At 41.5% G+C, this 27756-nt stretch overlaps 1 protein-coding gene across 1 annotated transcript in view; it reads right to left on the reverse strand.

Moving 5' to 3' along the window:
• Nucleotides 1-27756, reverse strand: part of LOC149468456 (neuronal acetylcholine receptor subunit alpha-7-like) — a 220726-nt gene that overhangs the window by 140818 nt on the left and 52152 nt on the right. The window contains exon 2 of the mRNA XM_089669961.1: nt 17848-17987. Coding sequence (XP_089526087.1) covers nt 17848-17987 — 140 coding nt within the window. The remainder of the gene's footprint in view (nt 1-17847; nt 17988-27756) is intronic.

Raw genomic sequence — 27756 nt, forward strand, 5'->3', positions numbered from 1 at the left:
TCTTCAATAAAACCCATAAAAAATATTCTCAGAGTGTCGGAGTGTTCTGGGTATAATCAGAGGTGTCACCAGATTCAGGTGGGAGCTGAACCTATATATCTAGCCAAGCATCACCCAAGGGTGTGCTACATAGGGATAACAATATTAATTGAAGCTGTGGTGAATGCATAGTGTTTATTTGTGAAAAGTGTAATGATGTCATTTGATGCAATCTGAAGGGGACTGTCAAGTTACATGACAGTCATTTATAAAGATACTACAATTTCTGAGCAGTTACAGGAGAATACATGCTATGTAACCTGTTCAGCAACTGAGTATTGTATTTATTATGTGTTTAATATAGTTAATGAGTCTTGGTACTCTATAGTTATTTATATACATTATAGTGAAATATATATGCTATATAGCAGTGGTCTCCAAACTGCGGCCCTTTGCTTGCTTTTATTCAGCCCCTGGGTCATTATTCTCTCTGATATCAGCAACAGTGGGACATAGTTCCTGCCACTGACAACAGGGCACTATTCCTCCCACTGATGGGCAATATTCCTTCCACTGGCACTAATAATAGGGCACTTTTCCTCCCAATAACACCAATGATGGGGCACTATTCCTCCCACTGAAACCAACAATATGGGGCAATATTCTACTGACTGACACCAACAATGGGGCAAATTTTCTCACACTGATACCAACGATGGGATACTATTCCTCCAGCTGACACCAATGATGGGGCACTGATCCCTCCACTGATACCCATGATGGGACACTTTTACTCCTGCTGACACTAGCGATGGGGCACTATTCCTCCCACTGACACTAAAAATGGGGCACTATTCCTCCCATTGACCCCAACAATGGGATACTATTCCTCCTGTTGACACCAATGTTGGGACAGTATTCCCCCCACTGACACAATGATGGAGTGCTTTTTTCCCCACTGATACCAAAGATAGAATACTATTCCTCCAGTTGACACCAATGATGGGGCCCTATTTCCTCTAATACCAATGATGGGAGATTATTCCCTCAACAGATACCAATGATGGGGCACAATTCCTCCCACTGACAGCAAAGATGGGACACTGTTTACTCCCACTGACACCAAGACATTTTTCACAGCCCTCCTAAAGTTTGACGGACAGTAAACTGGCCCTTTGTTTAAAAAATATATTGCTAAATCTGAAATCTAATTGCTAAATATCAATTTATATTGTTAGAATTATTCCTTATGCAAATCCAGAAATATTGCTATAAGATACCTCTAGGCATCTTTGTTCAGTGAGTGTTCTCGTTCTTATTTTTCCTGTATTAGTATATGTTTTATATCTTGTATGTCTCTATGTCTGTAAAGTGTTTCAGAAGATGATGCTGTATAGATTAATAATAATGCAAATAAAATGAGTACTACTGCGTAACAAGTTAAAAGAACATACTCATTAACAGCCAAACTTGCTATGGGCATCTACCATACTTCTGGTTTTTACATCTGTTATAAAATCTGTAAATCAAAATGTCACTTGTACACTGCACACACATCATTTTATATGATAATATAAGGTACAGTTAGCATATATTTTAATCATTTCTACCGTGTGTCTAGTGAAGTTTCACTTTAAAAAATATCTCTTCTGATTACTTTCTATTTTTATGTTCAATCAGCAATGCAATTGATTGCAGTTAATACCAGCTTGGCTGGAGGGAAAACTATTAAAACGGATTGAAAAAATCATGTTTTTTATTTGTGTGACTTATGATGCAAAGAGCAGTGGTAACAGTTGATAGAAGAAATTATACTTGGGAGGCAATTTTGTCAAATATACATGTATGTGCTGAATGTGTCCAGGAGGACTCCAAGTGTTTTAGGTGACTCCATGGGGTTTATTTACTAAAGCTGGAGAGTCCAAAATTAGACTCCCTTCTGCATAGAAACCAATCAGCTTCTAACCTCAGCTTGTTCAATGAAGCTTTGGCAATGAAACCTGGAAGCTGATTGGTTTCTATGCAGAAGTGAGTCTGATTTTGCACTCTCCAGCTTTAGTAAATAAACCCCCATATGTCCAGGCCCCAGTACTCCCTAAAAAAAGACCAGCTATCGGTCTACTTCACAACACAGGCTGGGGCATTCACAGCTAACAAAAGGAACTTTAGGTAACACAAATATTACAGAGGAAAACAATTGACCTTTCCAAAGGCTATTTCACATAAGGTACTTCATGTTTTGTCAAGGTTGTTAATGCTTGCCAGACATGTGTGTCAATATAAAAAGACCCTGGACAGGACTTGGAATATGCAATTCAGTTTTGGGCACCAATTCACAACAAGAACATTGGGGAACTGGAGAAAGTACAGAGAAGGGCAACCAAACCGATAAGAGGCATGGAGGAGCTCAGCTATGAGGAAAGATTAGAGGAACTGAATTTATTCTCTCTTGAGAAGAGGAGATTAAGGGGGGGATATGATCAACATGTATAAATACATCAGTGGTTCATATAATGAATTCTGTGTAGAGTTATTCACCCTGAAGTCATCACAGAGGACAAGGGGGCACTCTTTACATCTGGAGGAAAAAAGATTTATCTCCAAATACGGAAAGGTTTTTTCACAGTAAGAGCTGTGAAAATGTGGAAGAGATTCCCTCAAAAGTTGGTTCTGGCCAGCTCAGTGGATTGCTTCAAAAAAGGCCTGGATTCTTTCTTGGATACACAGAATATAACTGGATACTAACATTTATAGGTAAAGTTGATCCAGGGACTATCCAATTGCCTCTCAGGGATCAGGATGGAATTTTTCCCCTGCAGGAGCAAATTGAATCATGCTTTGCTGGGTTTTTTGCCTTCCTCTTGATCATCTGTGGATATTGGATTATAACCTTTTTTTTGTTTTTTTTTTTGGTTGAACTGGATGGACTTGTCTTTTTCCAGCCAGACTAACTATGTAACTACAGTTGCAAGAAAAAGTATGTGAACCCCTTGGGATTACGTGGAGTTTTGCATGAATTGGGCATAAAATGTGCTCTGAACGTCATCTAAGTCACAACAATAGAAGAACACAGTCTGCTGAACATAATACTACACAAACATTAGATGTTGCCATGGTTTAATTGCACATAACATGTAAACATTCACAGTGCAGGGAGGAAAAAGTATGTGAACCTTTGGACTTAATAACTGGTTGACCCTCCTTTGGCAGCAATAACCTCAACCAAACGTTTCCTGTAATTGCAGATCAGACCTGCACAACGATCTGGAGTAATTTTGAACCACTCCTCTTCACAAAACTGTTTCAGTGTAGCAATATTCTTGGGATGTCTGGTGTGAATCGCTCTCTTAAGGTCATGCCACAGCATTTCAATCGGGTTGAGGTCAGGACTCTGACTGGGCCACTCCAGGAGGCGTATTCTGTGCTGTTGCAGCCATTTTTTTGTCGAATTACTTGTATGCTTTGGGTCATTGTCCTGTTGCATCACCCATCATCTGCGGAGCTTCAGTTGGCAGACAGATGGTCGTACGTTTTCCTGCAAAATGTCTTGATAAACTCTGGAATTCATTTTCCCATCAATGACAACAATCCGTCCAGGCCCTGAGGCAGCAAAGCAGCCCCAAACCATGATGCTCCCTCCACCATGTTTTACAGTGGGGATGAGGTTTTGATGTTGGTTTGCTGTGCCTTTTTTTCTCCACACATAGTGTTGTGTGTTCTTCCCAAACAACTCAATCTTGGTTTCATCTGTCCACAGTATATTTTGCCAGTAGTGCTGTGGAACATCCAGGTGCTCTTTTGCAAACTTCAAACGTGCTGCAATATTCTTTTTGGACAGCAATGGCTTCCTCCGTGGTGTCCTCCCATGTACTCGATTCTTGTTTAATCTTTTCCTTATTGTAGATATGTCAACAAAAATGTTAGCATGTGCCTGAGATTTCTGTAGGTCTTTAGCTGACACTCTGGGATTCTTCTTTACCTCATACAGCATTCTGCGCTGTGCTCTTGCAGTCCTTTTTACAGGACGACCACGCCTAGGGAGAGTAGCAACAGTGCTAAACTTTCTCCATTTGTAGACAGTCTGTCTTACCGTGGACACATGAACATCAAGGCTTTTGGAGATACTTTTGTAACCCTTTCCAGCTTCATGCAAGTCAACAATTCTTGATCGTAGGTCTTCTGAGAGCTTTTTTCTGTGAGGCATGGTTCACATCAGACAGTGCTTCTTGAAACCAGTAAACCCAAAACAGGTGTGTGTTTTTTAAGGGCAGGACAGCTGTCAGCAACACATCCAATATCATCACACTGATTGGAGTCAAGGCTGGCTCACTCCTGGCTCCAATTAGCTCTGGGAGAAGTCATTAAGCTAGGGCCTCACATACTTTTTCCTCCCTGCACTGTGAATGTTTACATGTTATGTGCAATTAAACCATGGCAACATCTAATGTTTGTGTAGTATTATGTTCAGCAGACTGTGTTCTTCTATTGTTGTGACTTAGATGACGTTCAGAGCACATTTTATGCCCAATTCATGCAAAACTCCACGTAATCCCAAGGGGTTCACATACTTTTTCTTGCAACTGTATATAATTTAACACATTAGCAAAACAAGAGAGAATTTAATTATTAATGGGGCAGGTTGTTCAAAATATATTGCAACTTTTTATGCTGTAACTGTACAACACGAAGAAGAATATGGACCTGTCTAATGTTTTTATTCTTCTATGTGTGTATCATGGACATCTTAAGAGAAAGCAGAACAACCTTCTTTGTGATGCTGTTTCTAACACTTGCAGTAAATCATTACTAACTCTCTGAGACCATATGGTCTAAAAATATTACATGGTTGTTATTTTTTAGAGTGTGTTGGGGTTTTCCATTTTGTGTATGTGTGTGTAGTTTTTTTCATACCACAGTTAAGAACATAGAAAACTAGGAGAGTGACAGCAGAAAAAAGTGTTCCATTGAGTCTGCCCCATTTGTTTTCTTTTATGTGTTTTTTGTGTAGATCTACGTTTGTCCCAACCATGTTTGAATCCACTTACTGTGGACTGAGTCACTACCTCTGCTTAACATCTGTTCCAAGCATCAACTACCTTTTTGGTTAAAAAAAATACTTTCTAAGATTAGTTTTGAACTTTCCTCCTGTTAGTTTGAGGACATGTCACCTTGTTCTTGATTTTGGTTTCATATTGAAAATACTGCACTCCTGAACCTGCTTCATCCCCTTGACGTATTTAAAGGTTTAATTCATGTATCCCTTTCCCTTATTTCCTCCAGACTGAACATATTATGCCTCTCTTGATATGTTTAACCACTTCAATACTTGCACTTTTACCCCCTTCCTGTCCAGGCCAATTTTCAGCTTTCAGAGCTCTCGCACTTTGAATGACAATTGCGTGGTCATGCAACGCTGTACCCAAACTAATTTTTATTATTTTGTTCACAGAACTGGAGCTTTCTTTTGGTGGTATTTAATCATCACTGGGTTTTTTATATTTTGCTAAATAAACAAAAAATGACCAAAAATGTTGAAAAAAAAAAGTTTTTCTTCGTTTTTGCAAATAAATAATTGTTCTTCAGAAATTCAGATCAAAATGTATAGTGCTGCATTTCTTTGGTGGAAATAATCCAAATCAAAGTATATTATTTAGTCTGTAGGAAAGTCCACAAACTGTAGTATATATCTGAAAATTGATCAATCCTACTGTACTGACCTAATTTCTTGAGGCCCAAACAATTTAAGACAGTACAGGTATCCCCCAAATTACCCCTTTTTGGAAAGTAGACAGTCTGAGGTATTTAGTAAAAGGCATGGCAATTTTTTTGATGATGTCATTTTCTGTCATAATTTTTTGGAAAATAAAAAAAAGTTAACATTTTTTTACATACTGTCACTATTGCAGTACATCGTCATCATATAACTGGTGTGGCAGTGATCAGGAACACTGACTGGTGACAGTACAGAAAAAAAATGAATGCTTTTTTCACATTTGTTTTAGTTTTTATTACTTTTTTATTACATTTAATTTTTTTATTACATTTTTTCTTTTTTTGTAATTTTTTTTATAACACGCTGAGACCAGAGTAGTATAATGTTACCATAGTAACATTGTACTACTCTGGCGAAGTGATCGGTATATTTTTTTACACATTATGATTGCTTATAGCAAAGCTGCAGGGGATTTTCTTCTAGTCACTCCTGCTGGCAAAATTACTCTTCTTTTTCATTTGCAGAACTCCCCATCTCAGAGATTGTTCATAAGTAATTTTTTGCTTTTTGCTTTGTTACAGTGACATGTTGGATGTTATTTACAGAATGTAAACTGCTTGAAATTATTTGTCTGATATGGTGAATTTCTATGCATATGTACCTAGGTGCTGGCATAAAGTCCCTTAAGTAAACAGTAACTGTTTGCATCAATTACTGTGGGATTAGCAAGTCCCAGCATGACTGCACACTGACTTCCAATGTCCCGCCTTAGACTGGATGTCAAGGGTAGGAAAGAGCTGAAGAGAAGAATCAGGGGATATGTAGTTCCATCGGATTTCTGCTGGGATAGTGACTACAGTTCCCAGGGGCCTTTGCAACCAAAGAGGGGGAGAGAGAGAATTTTACAAAGCCACCCAGGAAAACTGGAAACACTTGGTGCCAGATCATGGGCAGAGACAGAGGGGAAAGAAAAATGTGGAGTCTGCAGCACCAGTTTTCCACACAGTCAGTTCCTCATCTGCCCAGTGATCTAAGGAGGCACTGTTCATCTGCTTGCAGTTGCTTGGGAGGTTAAGGTGGAGGCGTCAGTCCACCTATAGTCAGTGCCGGTGCTAGACTATTTTGCATCCTAGGCAAGACCAGCTACTTGCACCCTCCCTCCCAAAATAAATCAAACTTTACCTGTAGTCCTACATTGCCCCTACTAGCACACATCCTCTCTCCCCTCAGATTTTCCACCCTAGTACAAAATCAATTCCTCACCCCCAACAACCCCCCCTTCCTGGCATAAATCCCTCAATCCCATCTCCTAGCACAAATCCCCTTAAATCCCTCCTCCTAGCACAACCCCCTCCAAATTACCCTTCCCAGCACAAATCCTTCCTCCCCACCCAAATCTCCCCTCCTAGAACAACCCTTCTCAATCTGACTTTCATAGTACAACCCCCCCAACACAAATCCCCCCAATCCCACTTTTCTTGCACAAATTCCCCAAATACCCTCTCCTAGAACAAATTCCCTACAATGCCTTCTCCTAGCACAAATACCCACCCTCAAATCCCCTTTCCTAGCATAACCCACCCCAATTCCCACTCCTAGCACAAATCCCCCCCATTCCTCCCTCCTAGCACAAACTGCCCAGTCTCCTCTCCTAACACAAATTCCTTCCAATCCCCCCTCCTAGTACAAACCCCCCCAATTCCCCCTCCTAACACAAATCACCCTCAGATCCCCCCTCCTAACACAAATCCCCCATCCCCTCTCCTAACACAAATCCCTCCGATCTCCTCTCCTAGCACAAATTCCCCCCAATCCCCCCAACTAGCACTAGCCCCCCAATCCCCCACCCAGCACCAATCCTCTTCCTTCAATCCCCCCACCTAGAACAAATTCCTCCTCTAGCTAAAACCCTTCCAAATTACCCTTCCCAGCATAAAATCCTCCCACCTTACCCAAATCCCCCCCCTTTAGCACAAATCTCCCCCAACTCCCCCCAAACCTCCCTCCTACTCCTTGCACATATCCCCCTATTCCCTCTCTGAGCACAAATTCCCCCCCCCCCCATCATCCCCATTACCTATGCCCCTTCTGCACAAATAGCCCCCATCCCCCTTCTGCACAAACCACTCATCTCAGCACAAATGGTACTCCTCCCCCCCTTTCATTGTGTACAGTTCCCCTAGCAGCCCCCTAGGTCTGGTCATGGCAGAAATTAGGGAAACCAGTGACCATGGCTGTGCCCTAGGCAGCAGTGTGCCCTAGGTGGCTGCCTAGTTTGCCTAGTGGTAGCACCGGCCTTGCTTGCAGTGTTCTGCAATCGCACAAGAGTCACCAGTCTGTCCTGCAGAAACACAAGGATCCTAATCAGATTGTGGAATCATCCTGAGTGTGCAGAAGACCAAAACAAGTTCATCCAAGTTTAGTGCATCAGCATATAAAGGGCCACTCCACCGACAGGACATACCACTGAAGTGCAGGATCTGGTGAGAGGGTTGCTAAACCATCCTTTTCATTGTTTAACAGATACTGACACTTCAGTGTACCACAATTTGCTTCTGCCATCCTTTCAACAACCCACCCAGCGAATCAGACCACTTGCAGACAATTGCATTGACTTTGTTATTTCACCACCCGAACTTTCATATCATGGGTAATCTCCCTTTCTCCTCCCACCTGTCTTTTACACTGAACTTGCTACACTATTGAAACTGACTTCAGTAATCTGCACAAGCACCTGAGTTTATTCTGTTTAATGGCTTATTGATTTGACTATGATGGCTCCAGTGAATTTCATCAGACGTGCACCATCTTAAGGGCCCAACTAAGCCGGCAAATTATAAGTGTGGTCCCATTACATAATTTTGTGCATTAAATTCTGGCATCCTTACATTTATAATCTGTTACCAACTGCATTGCACAGATCTGAATTCAAACTTGGGCTTATCAGGTTCATATCAGGGGGACTTGGTGAAGGCATAAAAGATTTGTTCCTACAATCTGGCTGTTACCACTGTGCCCTCTGTGTCCCTGCTACAGTTTAAGCTAATTTAATAATTGGTAGAAAAAAAAGTCTGGGCTTGGTTATTCCTTGTCTCTCTTGTTACAGTTAGCGTAGTACGTCTCTGTACAGAGTTAGGGGGTTGTATTTTACTATTTCTTGCTGGATTCTTATCTTCTGCATGCAGAGACGGCATTGCGGGCATCCACTACATGAGCCACAAACTGTTTTTGTCCAATACAATGCATGATGCAGAAGAAGAAGAATTGTTTGATCAGTCCAGTGTTGTAGCTAATGAATCGCTAGTATTGTATTCATGTTGTATCCTTTTACAGCTTTGTATAGGCACTTTATATGTGAACTACAAACTGGTGTTTACAAATTGGACTTGAATTTGCTGCATTACCTGATTGTCCATAAACCATCTAATGTCTATCTAAAATCTATGGATAGCTTTACATTTCAGAATCACTTCCACTAAAAATCTTTCATTAAGGATACAGTTGATTAAATAAGACCTTTATGTGTCGCAAGGTTAAACTGGTGATTTTTTTTATTTCCTAATCACCTCAAGCTGATAAATGAATGTACAAATGATACAGTTTAACGGACCAAGTAGGATGTTCCAATTAAAATGTCATATATTATTCAAATTGACTATGGATAAAAACTAACTACGCTTTGTTAAATTACATTTTTAGGAATCAGGTGAATTTGTATCTAAAAAATGGGCTTGATAGACAGCAAGAGATTGTTTTATAATATTAAGACAGCATATCTCAAGACACAAATCGGTTTATTTACTAAAGCTGGTTCACTCAGTTTCTTGTGCACTTTTGCATGGAAACCAATCAGTTTCCAGGTTTCATTGCTAATGCTTAATAGAACAAGCCGCGGTTAACGGGGGCGGAGCCTAACCATGGCCGCTGACGAGAGCCCGATGTAGGAGCTCTCGGACAAGCTCCTTCACCCACCTCCCCAAACCCCTACCTGTGATGTGGAGCTGCGGTGCGGTGGTCCCCCTTGGATGGATGGAGGAGCTCTGCGGGAGGGCTGACCCGTGGGACGGGAATCGGCTGCGGCGCTTGAGGTGAAGGTGTGTCGGGCTGCGGGGAGACAAGGTGGAGCGGTGTAGACACGTGGCCAGCCGCTAAGCATCACTGGGAAACCAGGAAGCCGGCCGGTGTTTGGTGCAGAGAGAGAGGAGCCGCCCGGCTTGCGGACTTACTCCATGGAGCACGGCTGCCGACCCAATACCTGGTCTCCTCTTTGACGGCTGAAAGTCTGATGCCCTGTTGGTCGCCTCACTGCTTGGAGCGCTGCCTGTCAATCCAGTGCTCAGAGCCTTGTCAGCTGGGCCCTACCCAGAGCTCTGTCTGCTGGCTTGTTGGCTGAGACCTTGACTGTACTAAGCTATTGGGAGTCATACTGGTCGGTCCACTGTTTGGGGCCCTGTTGGTTGGCCCACTGTTTTGAGCCCTGCTGGTGAAGGAGGAGAGGCACGGGGGATTGGAGAGAGGAAGGCGGAGGATTCTCTGGAGAAACCCCTAAAATGAACACACTGCCCAGCTGAAGGACAGAGGAAGAGAGCTGCTGGTCGGGTCCCGAGAAGAAGAGAGACACGATCAGGGTGAGTGACTCTGATCGAGTCTCGATAAATAACGTGCTTCTTGTGGGCTGTTGAGAGAGGCAGTGTGTGAGAGAAGAGAGGGGACCCCCTTGAGTGGGAAATGTAAAGGAGTGGAAAGGAGAAGAGGAAAGACGAATGAAAAAGCTTGAAAATCAAATGAGTGGATAAGGTGTGACGTGTATATTAATAGCTATCTCTCCTTAACCCCCGAGCCTATAAAGAAGAATAAGAGCCATAGAAGAATGAAAAATAAAAGCGCAAAAGGAAGTGGGCTTAAAGGGACTCAGACTGGTACTATTAAAAAATACACCTCCCAGGGAAATATAACTCCAGAAAGGTCTCAGGGTAAATGTGGAAAAGGTGAAGTAGATCTAAGCCTGGAAAGTAGCCCTAGACTATCATTAGGCCTTGACATTAGCAGCCAACAAATATCGGCCAATATAGAGATGGAGACAGAGCTACAAATACCAAACAAAAAAGAAATGGCAGAAATGTTCAAAGATCTGGAGAAAACAATAAAACAAGAAATTGTAAATATTCGAAATGACTTGGGACACCTTTTGGCGAGAGTGGAAGAAACGGAGGAAAAAGTTAAAAATCAGTCCCAAATTATTGCTGAATTGGAAAAAGAAATAATTAATATGGGGAAAGCCCAAGGAAAACTGCTCTATAAGGCTGAGACACAAGAAAATAGGAACAGGAGGAGAAATATTAGGATACGTGGGGTCCCAGAGAATTCAAAAGGAGAAAATTGGCAAGAGGTGGTCCGTAAAATATTAAATTCCATAATGGACAGTACTGATATGGAAAAGACTAAAATAGAAGGAATTTTTAGACAAGGAAAACTCCAAGGAAATTTGGGAAAGGAAAGGCCAAGAGATATACTTGTTAAATTTTGTGAGTTCCTAGATAAAGATAAAATTTGGAAGAGGATAAAGGGAAAATCAGTAATTATGTTTGAAGGAAAGGACTTACAGATATATGCGGACTTGTCACCAGAGACTCTATGGAGAAGGAGAACCCTTAGACCTCTATTGGAAAGATTGAAAGAACAGAAGGTGCAATATAGATGGGGGACCCCTGAGTGCCTAATAGGATGGAGAAATGGAATTACAGCATATCTTAGGTTCCCAGAAGATTTGAAAATTTTTTGCGATAGACTCAAACTACAAAGAATGGAGATTCCTGGTTGGGAAGAAGAACACTGGGAAATCAGAACGAAAAGAAAAGAGGACTGGCAATGTGTTGGTGGGGGGAGGGGTGGGGGGAGGGGGGGGGGAGAAGGAGAGGGAGAGAGATAGCCCTTTTTTTTTTTATCTCTCTCTCTCTACCTCCTGTCTCTCTCTGCCTTATCCCTACCATCCTCAAACCACTGTTAATGAGATATTTTGGTAGGACTTAGGGGTTAAAGGGGAGGTGGGGGAGGGCGGAAAGCTGTCCATGGCGGGAGTTCTTTTGCCCTATAGATTAAATCAAAAGTGGATAGTATTACCACAAATGATTGGTAGGCAATTAATAGGCCTAAAAAGAGGGGGGGGGAAGGAGGGGGGGCGGGTTGGGAAAATGGGAGGGAGGGTTGAGGGCCTAAAAAATGGGGGGTGGGAGGGGGGGTGGAGGGAAAGGCGAGGGAGGGGGGCGGGTTGGGAGAGTGGGAGGGAGGGGGGAGGGGACGGGAGTTGGGTGGGAGGGAGGGAGGGGAGGAGGTATTGGGTCAATACTCTGCAGGACGGAAGGGATAAAGAGGAAGAGGCAATCTGGAAGAGAGATGGAGTTAATTGGGAATGATGGAAGAAATACAGTTTATAACCTATAATGTGAACGGGCTGAGTTGTCCAGGGAAGAGATTTAGGTTGTTTAATGAGTTACATCATAGGGCTACGTCAGTGGTATTTTTACAGGAGACCCACTTTGAGATAGAGGCAAACGTGAAATTGAAATCCAAATACTATCCAACATGGTATTATGCAGATTCTCCAATTAAAAGAGCAAAAGGGGTTGCAATAGGCTTGGCAAAGAATATGAGATTTGAGCTGGAGGATAGAAGAACCGACCCAGAGGGGAGGTTTTTATTCTTAAAAGGTAGACTTCAGGGGATTGAGTGTACTTTAGCTAATATATACTGCCCTAATAAAAACCCGGAGATGTATATGAAGGGTCTGTTGAAAAAATTAATGGAATTTAAAAAAGGGCGCTTGATAGTAGCTGGAGACCTAAATTTCTGTATGGACCCACAAAAGGATAATACCTCTTCCGTGCAAAGAGAGGGGAGCAGGTCTCTGAGAGCTTTGAAAAAAGTGATGCATGAATATCAACTAGTGGACACCTGGAGAATAATGCATAAGAAAGACAGAGACTATACCTTCTTCTCTAATGCACATGAGATATACTCGAGATTAGATTACATCTTAATAGACCATCAACTTATAGATCATCTGGTTAAAATTGACATAGAGACAAGGACGTTCTCGGATCATGCCCCGGTCGTAATGAAAATGGGATGGGGAAGAAGGTGGACTGGAGGATTAGGGTGGAGGTTAAATGAGGTTCTTCTTCTGGATGAGGATGTAGTTCAGAAAATCGAGAAAGAGATTAAGGTATACTTTAAGGAGAACGAAACAGAGGAAGTATCGATAGCTACAGTCTGGGAAAGTCATAAGGTATTCATAAGAGGAATCTTGATTGCGGCAGGAGCAAGGAAGAAAAAGGAAAGAAGAGAGAGGGTCAGTGGGCTTTTAAAAGAAATATTGGACTTGGAGCAGAACCATAAGAAGAAAATAACAAAAGATACGAGACAGAAGTTATTGGATAAAAAAGATGAGCTAGAGAGGTTGATGGATGAGGAGAAGAGAAGAGTATACAACAGGGTTTTGAATGAGAGATATAGATGGGGAGACAGACCAGGAAGATATCTAATGAGAGCTTTGAATAAAAAGAAAAATAGGAACTATATAGAAAAGATAAAAAGTTCAAAGGGGGAGTTGGTCCACTTAAATAAAGAGATTATTAAAGTGTTTACGGAATATTACAAAAAGTTATATAATATTAGTCTCCAAGGACCTCTAAAAGAAGCTCAAGAGGGAATTAATGAAAAAAAGATGACATACTTAAAAAATGCGGGATTACCAAAACTAAGTGAAGCACAGTTGAACTCCCTAGACGCAGAAATTTCCCAGGAAGAAATTAAAATAGCATTAAGAAGCACGGGGGGGGGGAAAGCCCAGGCCCGGATGGCTATACAGTTAAGTACTATAAGAAATTTAGTGAAGTACTGTTACCCAAGCTGGAGAAATACATGAATGCTCTGGGAGGTGGGATGGAAGTGAGGAGAGAATCCCTACAGGCCCATGTAGTACTTATTCACAAGGAGGGAAAAGATCCATCTCAGTGCTCCAGCTATAGACCTATCTCATTATTGAACACAGACACTAAACTGTATGCAAAGGTGTTAGCAAACAGGTTGAGGGATCTGATGCCTGAATGGATCCATGGAGACCAGGTGGGCTTTGTACCGGGGAGAGAAGGTAGAGATAAAGGCTTGAGAACCCTGATGCTAATTCAGAAAAGTAGAAAAGGGAAAGCCCCGGTGGTGCTCTTGTCAATTGATGCAGAGAAGGCATTTGATAGAGTGGACTGGGGCTTTATGATGGACAACTTAAAAGTACTGGGGATAGGCGATAGAATGCGAGAGTGGATAAGTAAATTATATAGGGAGCCTACTGCAATCATCACGGTAAATGGGGAGAGATCAGAACCCATTGGAATGTCTAATGGTACAAGACAGGGCTGTCCACTGTCTCCTCTGCTATATGTATTGTCACTCGAACCTCTGTTGTTAATAATAAGAAATAGTGGATCGGTAAAGGGAATTCAGATAGAATCCATAGAACATAGAGTAGCGGCCTTTGCGGACGACTTATTGTTCTATGTGGGGAATCCCCGAATAACTCTCCCAAATATAATGAAGATTCTGAAGGAGTACGGTGAACTATCAAATTTAAAAATTAATCCAACGAAAACAGAGATCCTGAATATTAACATATCAAAGAATGAAAAAGAAAAACTACAAAAAGAATTCCCCTTTATATGGAGAGAAAAAGAGATAAAATACCTAGGAATAAAACTCACTGCCTCATCTAAGCATTTGTATAGATTAAATTATATCTCTTTGGTAAATGAGATCAGGGAAGAGTTAAAAAGACTAGAAGGAGGAAATCCATCCTGGATAGGACGTATAAACCTAGTCAAAATGGTAATTATGCCTAAAATACTGTATAGATTTCAAATGGTACCAATTAAAATTCCAGAAGCCTTCTTTAAGATAATGAAAAAAATATTAACAAGATACATATGGAAGAATAAAAAACCTAGAATAGCATATGAAACATTGAGTAGGACTAAAGAGAAAGGGGGATTGGGCCTACCAGATGTCAAGAGATACTATAAAGCAGTGGTTTTAGCAAGAATATATGACTGGACATTTAACCATAAGGGGAAAAGTTGGGTAACAATTGAAAATGATCTTAGTGGCAATAGATTGAGTCAGATGATATGGGTTCCACCACAGTTCAGGGGAATTAAAGAAAGCACAAGTATCTACACTTTAAATGTCTTTAGGGTATGGGACAATTTACACAAAAACATGAAATGGGAATTGAATTCTATATTAATGCCTCTCACAAATACTGAGTACTTTCCCCCGGGAAAGAATAAGATATCAGGGAGATGGTTTAGAAAGGAGGATACCCAACTGAGAGATGTTTTGGTGGAGGGGGAATTGAGATCACTTAAAGATTTAATAGAGAAGAAGGGAGATATTTTTATTAGAATAGATGAGTGGAAATATCATCAATTGAAATGTTTTATTGGAAATCTACCGAAACCCCTGAGATTAAAACAGGAGTGGAATATGTTTGAAAGGTTGTTAGAGACACGAAGGGATGGGAAGCACGGTATTTCAAAAGTGTATAGAATACTCACAGAATTAGACACAAACACAAAGTTAATTTTTATAACAAAATGGGAAAGGGATATGGGAGTTGGGTTTGATGAGGATAAATAGAGAAAGCTGTTTAGATTGATACACGATAATGTTAGTATGAAAGAGGTTGAGGTTAACTATAAGTGTGTGACACGATGGCACATTACACCGAGCGTAGAACACAAGATGAATGGGGAAAATTCAAATATGTGTTGGAGAGGATGTGGAGAGATAGGCACGGTGTTTCACATATGGTGGGAATGTCCGAAAATCCAGGCTTTTTGGAAGATAATAGTCAAACTGATTGAAGAAATAACTGAAATTGACATAGGGTTAGACCCAACGACGTGCCTCCTACACAATGTGGAGACATCTGTAAATAAATATAAAGATTCAGGTATATGGTACTTCTTGAATGCGGCGAAAGGGTTGATACCCAAGTTTTGGGGGAAATCTGAGGTCCCGAAGGAGGAAGACTGGATTAATAGAGTAAACCAGATAGGTAGAATGGAAAGATCATGCCATATGCAGGAAGATAGGATGAGAGTTTATTTTAGGAGATGGGAAAAGTGGGAAAGAGCAGGATTGAAAGAGAAATATAGGAAAATATGATCTAGGATGTTAGCAAAAAATTAATAAGCCTCAAGAGATTAGAATAGGCTAGAGTCTGCAGAGGGGGAGGAGGGGGGATGAGGGGCGGGAAGGGGGGTTAGTGGGATGGGAAAGAAAAGAGTTTTTTTAGTAAGGGAAAGGTAGAAATGTTATAAATGTCTATTTGTATGAGAATTATTTCCCTTTTTGGGTTTTTGTATTAACATGAAAAATGTAATAAATATTTAAATTAAAAAAAAAAAAGAACAAGCCGCGGTTAGAAACTGATTGGCTACCATGCAGAGGTAAATGAGATTCTGATTGAACCAGCTTTAGTAAATATAACCCAAAGCTCTTTACTTCAGGTCTGTATAAATAAATTGTTGAAGGTGTTATTAAAATACGAATGCACATTTTTTAAATGTATTTCTAGGTATATCAAAGTGGTTCTGAAGACTGAAGGTTTTTTACCTTCAAGCATAGATCGAGATCCAGTGCTGTGCACTAGAGCTTTGGCTCTCCCAGGTTTCTCTCTCCTCATTGGCTGAGATACAGCAGCAGGAGCCATTGGCTCCTGATGCACTCAATCACAGCCAGTGAGGATGAAGCATGGGCTGGGTCGAGCTGCGCTCTATATGTCTTATGGACATACAGGGCCAACTTGGGAGCAAGCATTCACGAGTGCCCCCAGAGCAATCAGCTTGTTCTGGGGGCACTTGGCAGGAGGGAAGGGCCAGGAGCACCGGTGGGGGGAAGTGGAGGATTGGGGCTGCTCTGTGCAAAACTGTTACACAGAGCAGGTATTCTGATCATGTGACCACTGTGATTAGCAGTCACAGTGGTCAAATGATTGGAAAACTCCTGATCGCAAGTAGGCATCGGGAACTTTCCTATACCTGCCGGTAATTGTGCTGGGAGCTCGCAGGGTGCGCGCTCCCAGCACAGTTAGAGGTGGGTGCCAGAAAGCTCCTGATGCCTACTTGTGATCGGGAGTTTTCCAATTATGTGACCACTGTGACTGTCTAGATTTGGGAAACATATATGCGGCATTAAAGCTCACCCGCCAAGAGGCCCCATATATGCATATGGCCGGCGGAAGCGTATTATTTTTGTTTGATAATCAATGTGGTTGATTTACTAAGGGCAAATAGGCTGTTCACTTTGCCAGGGAATTTTCACTTTGCAAAATGTACCCGATCATATGCAAGAAAAAGATTTGATAATGGAAGTCAGCATAGCTTCAGCTCTTTTACTAGGCTTAGGCAACATTCTCTTGCAAAGTGAACAGTCTATTTGCTTTTCATAAATCTTCCTCAATGTGACTGTGGTATTTCACAATCAAAATAGTTTTACTTTGTTGGTGTTACCTCTCGGATATTTGTTCATCTACTTTGGCCTTGGATATAAGAACAGGCATACTCAGATTAATGGAAGAGATGGAGAGTTTAAGGGCAGGGCAAGGTCTGTCTTGCAGAAAATTGTTCAGTCTGGTTGCTCTTTTATACATACCTGCAATTGTATCTGTAACAGTACATAGGGCAATTGTAAAATTGTGACCTTCAAAGTTCGTATCAGTTCAAGAGACTTTTAACAAAAAACTTGAATTTCCTACTTGAGTAATTAGTACATGCAGCTGCTTTGGAAAAACATGTTCAATGTTTGCACTATGGGTTTTCGAGCCACAGTTTATGTTAATACCCATTAGTCCAAGAGGATATTCATGCTCATACAACTCTAATTACAAAAGATGTGTGTGAATATGTAAACAAGTTTGACTGCAAGATTCAGTGTAATTACCTGTTAGAAATGTAACTAAGTGCTATCATCACTATAAGCACAAAGCAAAATAAAATAAAAACAATTTGCTTGTAATGAAAATAAATCAATGGAGCATTTTCTTTTCTTTGCCAGTTTTCTTTTTTTCTATCACCTACATACAAAATATACGTTTTACTTACCACATCAATTATTTGAAGAAGAGAAAGTTGTAGTTCTACAAGTAAAGGCTGGGAGTCATTCATAACAGGTCTTTCGAGACGATTGTAATTCCTTAGAAGTTCTCTGTAAAGTTTCCTTTGATATTCACCTTGATGGGAACCTTTCAAGACAAAAAGTACTTTAGATGAAATCAAGTGATATTAAGATGAGCCTTGGTTAAAGGGTCATGAGACACAATACTTATTCTGATCTTTATGTTTCAAGAGGAACAGTGTATGGTGGACACTGGTGGGCTGAATCCCCAATATTATATCATGGATTCTCTGAGATTCTATCATACAGTTCTTAGCCTTCCTCCAGTTGCCAGGACTAGTTGGGCTGGTGTAGATGGACTTTGGGCATGTCAGTTTAACACGAGTTTGAGACTCTTCTGAGAACATTTAGAATTACTTGATGTATACATATGAATTGCAGATACAGGTCAGTAGCTGACCACCATTTGACCTTCAAAAGCTGCTTTTGCATTCGGTCTCATGCATATAAAAGCTCACCAAAAGGCACTTAGGATTTTTGGGTCATGTAAATTTTATGAATATATTGTTAATTTTTGCAAGGGAACCATAATGTAAATGGCAGGTTGATGAAGCTAGGTTTCAGTACAGAGTCATTTGAGATATTAAAAGAATTGTAGATGATAATTTAGCTTGTCTGCTTTCACCCAGAACTCAAAGGTTCATTTTGGTTGGATGTGGTTTTAAATAATTTCTCTAGCTGTAAACCATTTTTTTAACCACTGTAAATGTAAATTACTTTCTAAAAACATAAGTAATAAGCATCCATGTAAAAAGAGGGGTACGTTTAAAGTAAAATGTGTGAATAGTTAGAATACATGAAGAAAGGGGAAATATGGGTAAATCAGGAATCAGATTGTCCAACTGATTTTTCTGTTCATTACCAGTGGTGCCTAAAATGTAATGGCTATTATAAAAAAATTAACTATGCTTGCACATACAGTGTATTTCCCCAAATGTACTTTTGCATTTGGAAATGTACACTGTAAACTCATGCAGGGAAAAAGCCAGTACAGAACAAGTACAGCTGTGTACAGCCATTCACTTACAATAGTGACTGAACATGGCAACTGTAGCACTCCAGGTGAGGGCAAGCACCAGGAATTTTAGGATTGAGGAGTTTTCACCTAATAAATGTTTGTACACATGAGGCCCAGAAGATAAAATAACAAAACCAGTTCTCACTGCAATATTTACCTTCAATCCAGAGGCTTCCCCCACAGTAGTTTTTTCTGCCACTAGACATCTTCAGCCTGATGACTAGAATCATTCCACCCTCTATTTATGAGCCTAGTTTATTCCTGGGCCCGCACCCAGTCTGTTATTTGACAGTGAAAGGAGGAGCAGCACAGTGATGAGCTTACAGTGAAGGAAATAAGTATTTGATCCCCTGCTGATTTTGAATGTTTGGCCACTCACAAAGAAATGATCAGTCTAAAAATCGAATGACAGGTGTATTGTAACACTGAGAGACAGAATAGCAACAAAAAATTCTAAAGAAATACATGTCTAACAAATTATGCACTGATTTGCATGTTCATGAGGGAAATAAGTATTTGATCCCCTATCATTCAGCAGGATTTCTGGCAACCAGGTGTCTTTCATGCAGGTAACACGCTAAGATTAGAAGCAGCCTCTTAAAGGGAGTGCTGCTAATCTCATTTTGTTACCTGTATAAAAGACACCTGTCCACAGGAGCAATCAAACAACCAGATTCCAAACTCTCCACCATGGCAAAGACCAAAGAGCTGTCCAAGGATGTCAGGGACAAGATTGCAGACCTACACAAGCCTGGACTGGGCTACAAAACTATCACCAATCAGCTTGGAGAGAAGGTGACAACAGTATGTGCAATCATTCGCAAATGTAAGAAACACAAAACAACTGTCAGTCTCCCTAGATCTCACCCCGTGGAGTGTCAATGGTCATGAGAACAGTGAGGAATCATCCCAGAACTACACGTGAGGAACTTGTCAATGATCTCCAGGCAGCTGGGACCACAGTCACCAAGAAAACAATTAGTAACACACTACGCCGACAAGGATTGAAATACTGCAGTGCCCGCAAGGTCCCTCTGCTCAAGAAAGCATATGTCCAGGCCCATCTGAAGTTTGCCACTGAACATCTGAATGATGCAGAGGAGGACTGGTTGAAAGTGTTGTGGTCAGATGAGACCAAAATCGAGCTCTTTGGCATCAACTCAACTCGCCGTGTTTGGAGGAGGAGGAATGCTGCCTATGACCCCAAGAACACCATCCCAACTGTCAAACATGGTGGTGGAAACATTCTGCTTTGGGGGTGTTTTTCTGCGAAGGGACAGGACAACTGCACCGCATCAAAGGGACAGTGGATGGGGCAATGTACCATCAAATCTTGGGTGAGAACCTTCTTCCCTTAGCCAGGGCATTGAAAATGGGTCGTGGATGGGTGTTCCAGCATGACAATGACCCAAAACACACGGCCAAGGAAACAAAGGAGTGGCTCAAGAAGAAGCACATTAAAGTCCTGGAGTGACCTAGCCAGTCTCCAGACCTTAATCCAATTGGAAATCTGTGGAGGGAGCAGACAGTTTGAGTTGCCAAAAGTCAGCCACCAAACCTTCATGACTTGGAGAGGATCTGCCAAGAGGAGTGTGCCAAAATCCCTCCTGAGATGTGTGCAAACCTGGTGGCCAACTACAGGAAACGTCTGACCTCTGTGATTGCCAACAAGGGATTTGCCACCAAGTACTAAGTCATGTTTTGTGAAGGGGATCAAATACTTATTTCCCTCATGAACATGCAAATCAGTGCATAATATGTTAGACATGCATTTCTTTTTACACCTACCATTCGATTTATAGACTGATCATTTCTTTGTGAGTGGGCAAACATTCAAAATCAGCAGGGGATCAAATACTTATTTCCTTCACTGTATATCTCAGTTGCCCTGCTTTTTCTTCCTTCATCAGCATGCTTCTTGTAAGTACATGAACTTATTTGGCTCCTTGTACTGCTTCTTTCTCCCACACTTCAGGCCTGCTGTACAGGGACTGCAAAAAGTGGATACCAGGTCAAATTCAGGTATCTCTCCTGCTTTAAGTAACCATTTTAGGTGTCACCTGGACTGTTGCTGCTAACTGCTGGGAAACGTCTTCCTTTGTTGCTGCTGTGTTATCATTCCGCTGTGTAGACAGGGTTAAACTGAATATTCATTAATACAGAAGTACAGCAGCCATCTTTAGGAAGACCACTTTACAATACTCATCCATGGAGTGTCTTCATTGCAGGGGGCAGCCATATTGGCTGGTCTGATGCAATTGTGGAGGTGATTGGCTGACACAACAAAGCAAGGAGAAGGGGCCTGCATCTGGGAGAGTGGACCACAAGGTTGCTGTAAAGGGGTAACAGTGGTGTGTGGCCAGAGTTCACTGTGATATCTGATGCTGTGCTGTCCAGGAGAAGAGTGCTAATCAGAGACTGCTGCTGCCATCATACTCTGAAAGAAAGCCTGCACTGAGGATCAGTGTTTCACTTGCTGGATGCAATGACTGATTGTGACCATCATCAGAACCCTGACCATCAGGTAAAGACCACTAGCTACTACTGCTAGGTGATAACTTATGAGGGAGGACCCTTTCGCAAACTTACATGGCAATGCCTGGAGAGTGCCTACTGTGGTTGACTTTTCTTGTTTTCTGGTTCAGTGTAGTAGTTCTGCCACCGTGGTGTTGCCTTAACTCCCCTTGTTTTGGAAACAATCCAATCCAATTGTCCCTTTGGATTACAAAGACTGGACTAGAGAGGACTCCCAACACTTTTAAGGAAGAAAAAGAGGGAGCATCTCAGCAGGACTGAAGGAGAGAGATCACAGCAACTTTCCCTGTCTGACTTGAACTTGACTTTTACTGAATCAGAGCATGTGTCTGGAGACCCAGAAGTGGGTGTCCTGGGTCTGGTAAGAGATTAACATCATAAAAGTTATTCTGTCTGCTTGGAACTGTTGTGGCTTCTTCAAAGGCCCCAACTTTGCCGGACAACTTTTTTTTCTTCATCATTCACTGGCCAGTGTGACAATACAGGCACTGTCATAGCAAGTTAAGACTATCATCATAGGTGTGCACAGCCTAATGCATTAAGGTGTGCACACCAAAACTCAAACCCCAAAGTTGCAGCAAATCGTGGGTTTGGCCAAATTGCATTTACAATGGATGAGGCTTAAAGGGACATGGTTAAATAAAACAAAAGCCTTCCTGTACCCATTAAATATGCTTTTGATCCTCCCTCCCTCCCTCCAGTAGGGAGCTTTCCCACTGATGCAATGTGGTTTTCCCACACCATGGGTGCAACGCAGTGTACCTACGGTTTTGGTGTGGGTTAGCTGCAGTTTGCCATAGACTGCTATTATGTCCCACGGTTTTGGTGCACTTTCTGAAATAAAAAACTGAAACTGTGGTTTTGGTGCTCTTTCAGAAAGTGTATCAAAATCGTGGGACATTATAGACGTCTATAGCAAAGCGCATCTAACCTACATGAAATCCATGGGTACACTGTGCTGCACCCATGGTGGGAGAAAACTGCACTGAATTAGTCTAAAAGCCAAAATGACCATTAATTACTACTGACCTCTGAACTCTGCTTCACTTCCTACTGACCTCACTTCTGCATCACTTACTACAGAGTTCAAAGATCAATGCTAGCTGAGGCAGTGTTTAAAGGTCAGCGCTAGGTGATGCAGAGTTTAAAGGTCAGTGATAGATGAGGCAGAGTTTAAAGGTCAGTGATAGGTGAGGCAGAGTTTAAAGGTCAGTGCTAGGTGAGGCAGAGTTCAAAGGTAAGTGCTAGGTGAGGCAGAGTTCAAAGGTCAGTGCTAGGTGAGGCAGAGTTCAAAGGTCAGTGCTAGGTGAGGCAGGGTACAGTGGTCAGAGCTAAGTGAGGCAGAGGTTAGGGGTCAGTAATGACACAGAGTGAAGTAGTAAGTGACCGTCTGTCTCACCTCTGTACTGCTTAGTTGTGCTCTCCTTTTCCCTGAGACTCTTCACAATACTCGGGGTAGTGCAGCTTTGGCTCTTGCCTCCATCTCCAATTCTCTTTCCCATTAGGTGGAGCTAAATTACAGATACTCATAGCCCTGCCCATTGGACCAGGGAATAGGAGAAGGGGAGAAGAACCAAAGCTGCACTACCCCAAGTACTGTGAAGAGGCCCAGGGAGAAGAACAGACGTAAAAAAATCCTCTTTCTGTGTCTCCCCTGCAGCTGTGCTGTTTGTTTATGCCAAGGAGGGGGCGGGTACCAAAGAATGGCAAGGGGAGTAGGGGCAAGGCTATGATTAGCTTGTAGCCCTGCCCCCACTGCCGCACTGCCCTTTAGCACCCGCCCCCTTCCCGTACAAAGTCAATCACTGTTATTCACAGCTCTGCCTACCTACCGGCCTTTACTGCCTGTCCCCTCTCTGGAATAAACATGCATTGTTTATTCTGTAGCTACAGGAGAGACACAGAAACTAATTACTAGAGCCAAGTGCTGTGGGATACAGCATGAATTGGTCCCTCCCAATCAATCCAGGGCAGTTCAGAGGTATGCAAGTGGGGTGATTAGGGTGCGCCCAGGCATATCCGGCACACCCTGTGTGCACACCTATGACTGCCATTATATGCTGTTGCTAAAAAAATGCAATTCAGTTCTGTTAATTACTGTTATTCAGAATACTGCAGGTTTTTAACCATATCTTGCAGGGTAATGGTAATGTCTTATTGATTGTTTATATAAGTATACTTGCTAATCCTCTCTTATTTTAGTATGATTGGCCTAATACATTTTTTAAAGTATCGCAAGGTGTGTTGTTAAGTGCTGGGTGAGTAACACCCCGGTCACACTGGGTGCGACTTGGCATGTGATTTGCATGCCATATGACTTGCAAATCGTATGCCAAGTCGCACCTTGTTGTCCGCAATTAGAGCTGTCAAATCGGTGCGGTTCTGACTTGGTCGAAGCCGCACCAATTTCTAAAGTAGATGCCTTGCAAATCGCACCTGAAATCAGCATCTCACCAGACTTTGAAATTGTGCGACTTCACATAGAATGCATGAAGGTAAAAAACCTTCAGCTTTTACAACCACTTTAACTGTGATTTATAGTCATCAGGCTCATCTTCCAATTTCTTTGAGCATAGAGGGATACATACAATATTTGGTGAACTTTCAAACCTTACCTATGAAATTAAACTTGTCCTGAGAAGACATGGAGGATTCCTATTCTGATCTGAAAATGCTAATTGCTTGGGTGTCATACAAACCCTCTTTCTTCTTGTTAATTTATGTATTTAGTATAGGAGACAGCAAAAGGCATTTCCAAGATGTGGTCAGCCATAGCAGTTCCATATTTCCTAAAGCTGGTTTACTTTAGTTTTGGTGCAGGGACTTAAAGCTGAATTTGGGACACAAAAACATTTGTTGAAATACAGTATATTCCTCAATAACCATAAAGGATATAAATCTACGTTGCGTGTGTTAAAAGCCTTTACAAACCTGTTATTACCTTGTAAAATTAGAAGTTACATCACCATTGTGTTGAACATAACCTGTGTCTCACATCTATTACACCCTATACCTTAACACCTCCATATTAAGCACAGTTCTTCATGCCTCTCTACCCCACACATTCCCTCATGCTTCTCTTTTACAGGTATTGCTTTATGATGCACAGGAGACTAGCATCGCTAGCTATCATGAGAGATGGAATTATTTCATAAAAAAGTAAATAGGCTGCAACCTAGTCCTTTTGGTACTGTCTCCTAAGCAGCAATAGGGGGCCTAGGTAACATGTACAGATCAGTGGCTCTATAAGTTGAAGTATCTTATCATTTCTAACTATCATATTCTACATTTTGGTCACATTTACTTTTACTCTTATAAAGATGTTCATACACCAACATACACTATATTGCCAAAAGTATTGGGATGCCTGCCTTTACATGCACATGAACTTTAATGGCATCCCAGTCTTGGTCCATAGCGCTCAATATTGAGTTGGCCCACCCTTTGCAGCTTCAACTCTTTTGGGAAGGCTGTCCACAAGGTTTAGGAGTGTGTCTATGGGAATGTTTGACTGTTCTTCCAGAAGCACATTTGTGAGGTCAGGCACTAATGTCGGGTGAGAAGGCCTGGCTCACAGTCTCTGCTCTAATTCATCCTAAAGGTGTTCTATCAGGTTGAAGTCAGGACTCTGTGCAGGCCAGTCAACTTCTTCTACCCCAAACTTGCTCATCCATGCCTTTTTGGACCTTGCTTTGTACACTGGTGCACAGTCATGTTGGAAAAGGAAGAGGACATCCCCAAACTGTTCCCACAAAGTTGGGACCATTAAATTGTCCAAAATGTCTTGGTATGCTGACGCCTCAATAGTTCCCTTTACCGGACCTAAAGCGCCAAGACCAACCCCTGAAAGCAACCCCACACCATAATACCCCCTCCACCATACTTTTCACTTGGTACAATACAGTCAGGCAAGTGCCGTTCTCCTGGCAACCACCAAACCCAGACACGTCCATTGGATTGCCAGACAGAGAAGTGTGATTCGTCACTCTAGAGAGCACATTTCCACTGCTCTAGAGTCCAGTGATGGCATGCTTTAAACCTCTGCATCTAACGCTTTGTATTGCACTTGGTGATGTAAGACTTGGATGCAGCTGCTTGACCATGGAAACCCATTCCATGAAGCTCTCTACGCACTTTTGCTGTGCTAATCTGAAGGCCACACAAAGTTTGGAGGTTACATAGTTACATAGTTAGTCTGGCTGAAAAAAGACAAAAGTCCATCCAGTTCAACCATAGAAAAAAAAAAGTTATAATCCTATACCCACAGTTGATCCAGAGGAAGGCAAAAAAACCCAGCAAAGCACGATCTAATTTGCTCCTGCAGGGAAAAAAATTCCTTCCTGATCCCCTGAGAGGCAATCGGATATTCCCTGGATCAACTTTACCTATAAATGTTAGTATCCTGTTATATTCTGTGTATCTAAGAAAGAATCCAGGCCTTTTTTGAAGCAATCCACTGAGCTGGCCAGAACCAACTCTTGAGGGAGTCTATTTCACATTTTCAAAGCTCTCACTGTGAAAAAACCTTTCCGTTTTTGGAGAATAAATTTATTTTCCTCCAGATGTAAAGAGTGCCCCCTTGTCCTCTGTGATGACCTCAGCGTGAATAACTGTACACCAAGTTCACTATATGTACCACTGATGTATTTATGCATGTTGATCATATTTCCTCTTAATCTCCTCTTCTCAAGAGAGAATAAATTCAGTTCCTCTAATCTTTCCTCATAGCTGATCTCCTCCATGCCTCGTATCAGTATAGTTGCCCTTCTCTGTACTTTCTCCAGTTCCCCAATGTTCTTTTTGTGAATTAGTGCACAAAACTGAACTACATATTCCAGATGAGGTATTACTAATGATTTGTACAGGGGTAAAATGATATCTCTCTCTGGAGTCTATACCTCTTTTAATACAAAAGAGGATTTTGCTCGCTTTAGAAAACACAGCTTTGCATTGCATGCCATTATTAAGCTTGTGATCTACCAGAACTCCCAGATCCTTCTCCACCATTGATTCCCCCAGTTGTACCCCCCCCCCCCTAGTATGTATGATGCATGCATATTCTTAGCCCCCAAGTGCAGAACCTTACATTTATCAACATTAAACCTCATTTGCCACAAAGTTGCCCAATTAAACAGTGCACTGAGGTCGGCTTGTAAATTGAAGACATCCTGTAAGGACGTTATTCCACTGCACAGCTTGGTGTTATCTGCAAAGACTGAAATGGGATTTATAATCCCAGACCCTATATCATTTATAAATATATTAAAAAGTAAGGGTCCTAACACTGAACCTTGGGGTACACCACTGACAACCCTAGACCATTCAGAGTATGACTTAACCATTTCCTGACCGGCCGTTATATATAAACGGCCGGACGGTGGCAGTGCAGGGTCGGGTGGCCGTTTATAAATGGCCTCCCCGCACCCTGCTTGTGCGCTCTCCCTGGGAGCGTGCAGTACCGCAATCTGGTGCCCGCTGTGTCCTCCGAACACAGTTAAACACCGATCGTCGGACGGGACCTCTGTACGAGGTCCCGATCATGTGATCACTGATTGGCCAATTAGTGATCACATGCAAAGTAGTAAGCAAGATGTCACTTGTGACATCATTGCTTACTACGTGTGAAATTTGTGAATGATCACAGAGGTCACATGGTACAAGGCTATTCACAACAGCCTTGTACCATGTGACAAGCTGTGACCAATCACAGCTCACTCAGTAGTTCTCAATGGCTGCAAGAATGCAGACAGAGAGAGAGAGAAATGATGGCTTTTACATCCTATATGGGTGTAAGAGCAATCAGTGTAAAAAAAAAAAATCTTTATCCCCACCCACAAGTAGTACAGTGTCACCATGGTGACACTGTACTGCTAGGGTGAGAGTATGTAAAAAAAAATAAAAAAATAAAAAATAATAATATAAAAAAATTAAATAAAAATGTAAAAAAAAAAGTTTAAAAATTATAATTTTTGGTTATAAACTAATTTTTTTTTAGTACTAAAAAGATAACAGAATAAATTTTGGCCAATATTTATGGTAAAATATTATTTATTTGCAAAATTTTATAAAAAAAACCACTTTTTTCAAAATTTTTGGACATTTCATTTACATAGCAAATAAAATAAAAATCCCAGCAGTGAATAAATACCACCAAAATAAAGCTTTATCTGTCTCAAAAAAATGATAAAAAATTCAAATGGGTACAGTGTTGCATGACCGTGCAATTGTCATTCAAAGTGTGATAGCGCTGAAAGCTGAAAATTGCCCTGGTCAGGAAGGGGGT

Source organism: Staurois parvus, unplaced genomic scaffold (genome assembly GCF_062004578.1).
Source record: "Staurois parvus isolate SC_StPar_1 unplaced genomic scaffold, SC_StPar_1.0 ptg000086l, whole genome shotgun sequence".
Taxonomy (NCBI): domain Eukaryota; kingdom Metazoa; phylum Chordata; class Amphibia; order Anura; family Ranidae; genus Staurois; species Staurois parvus.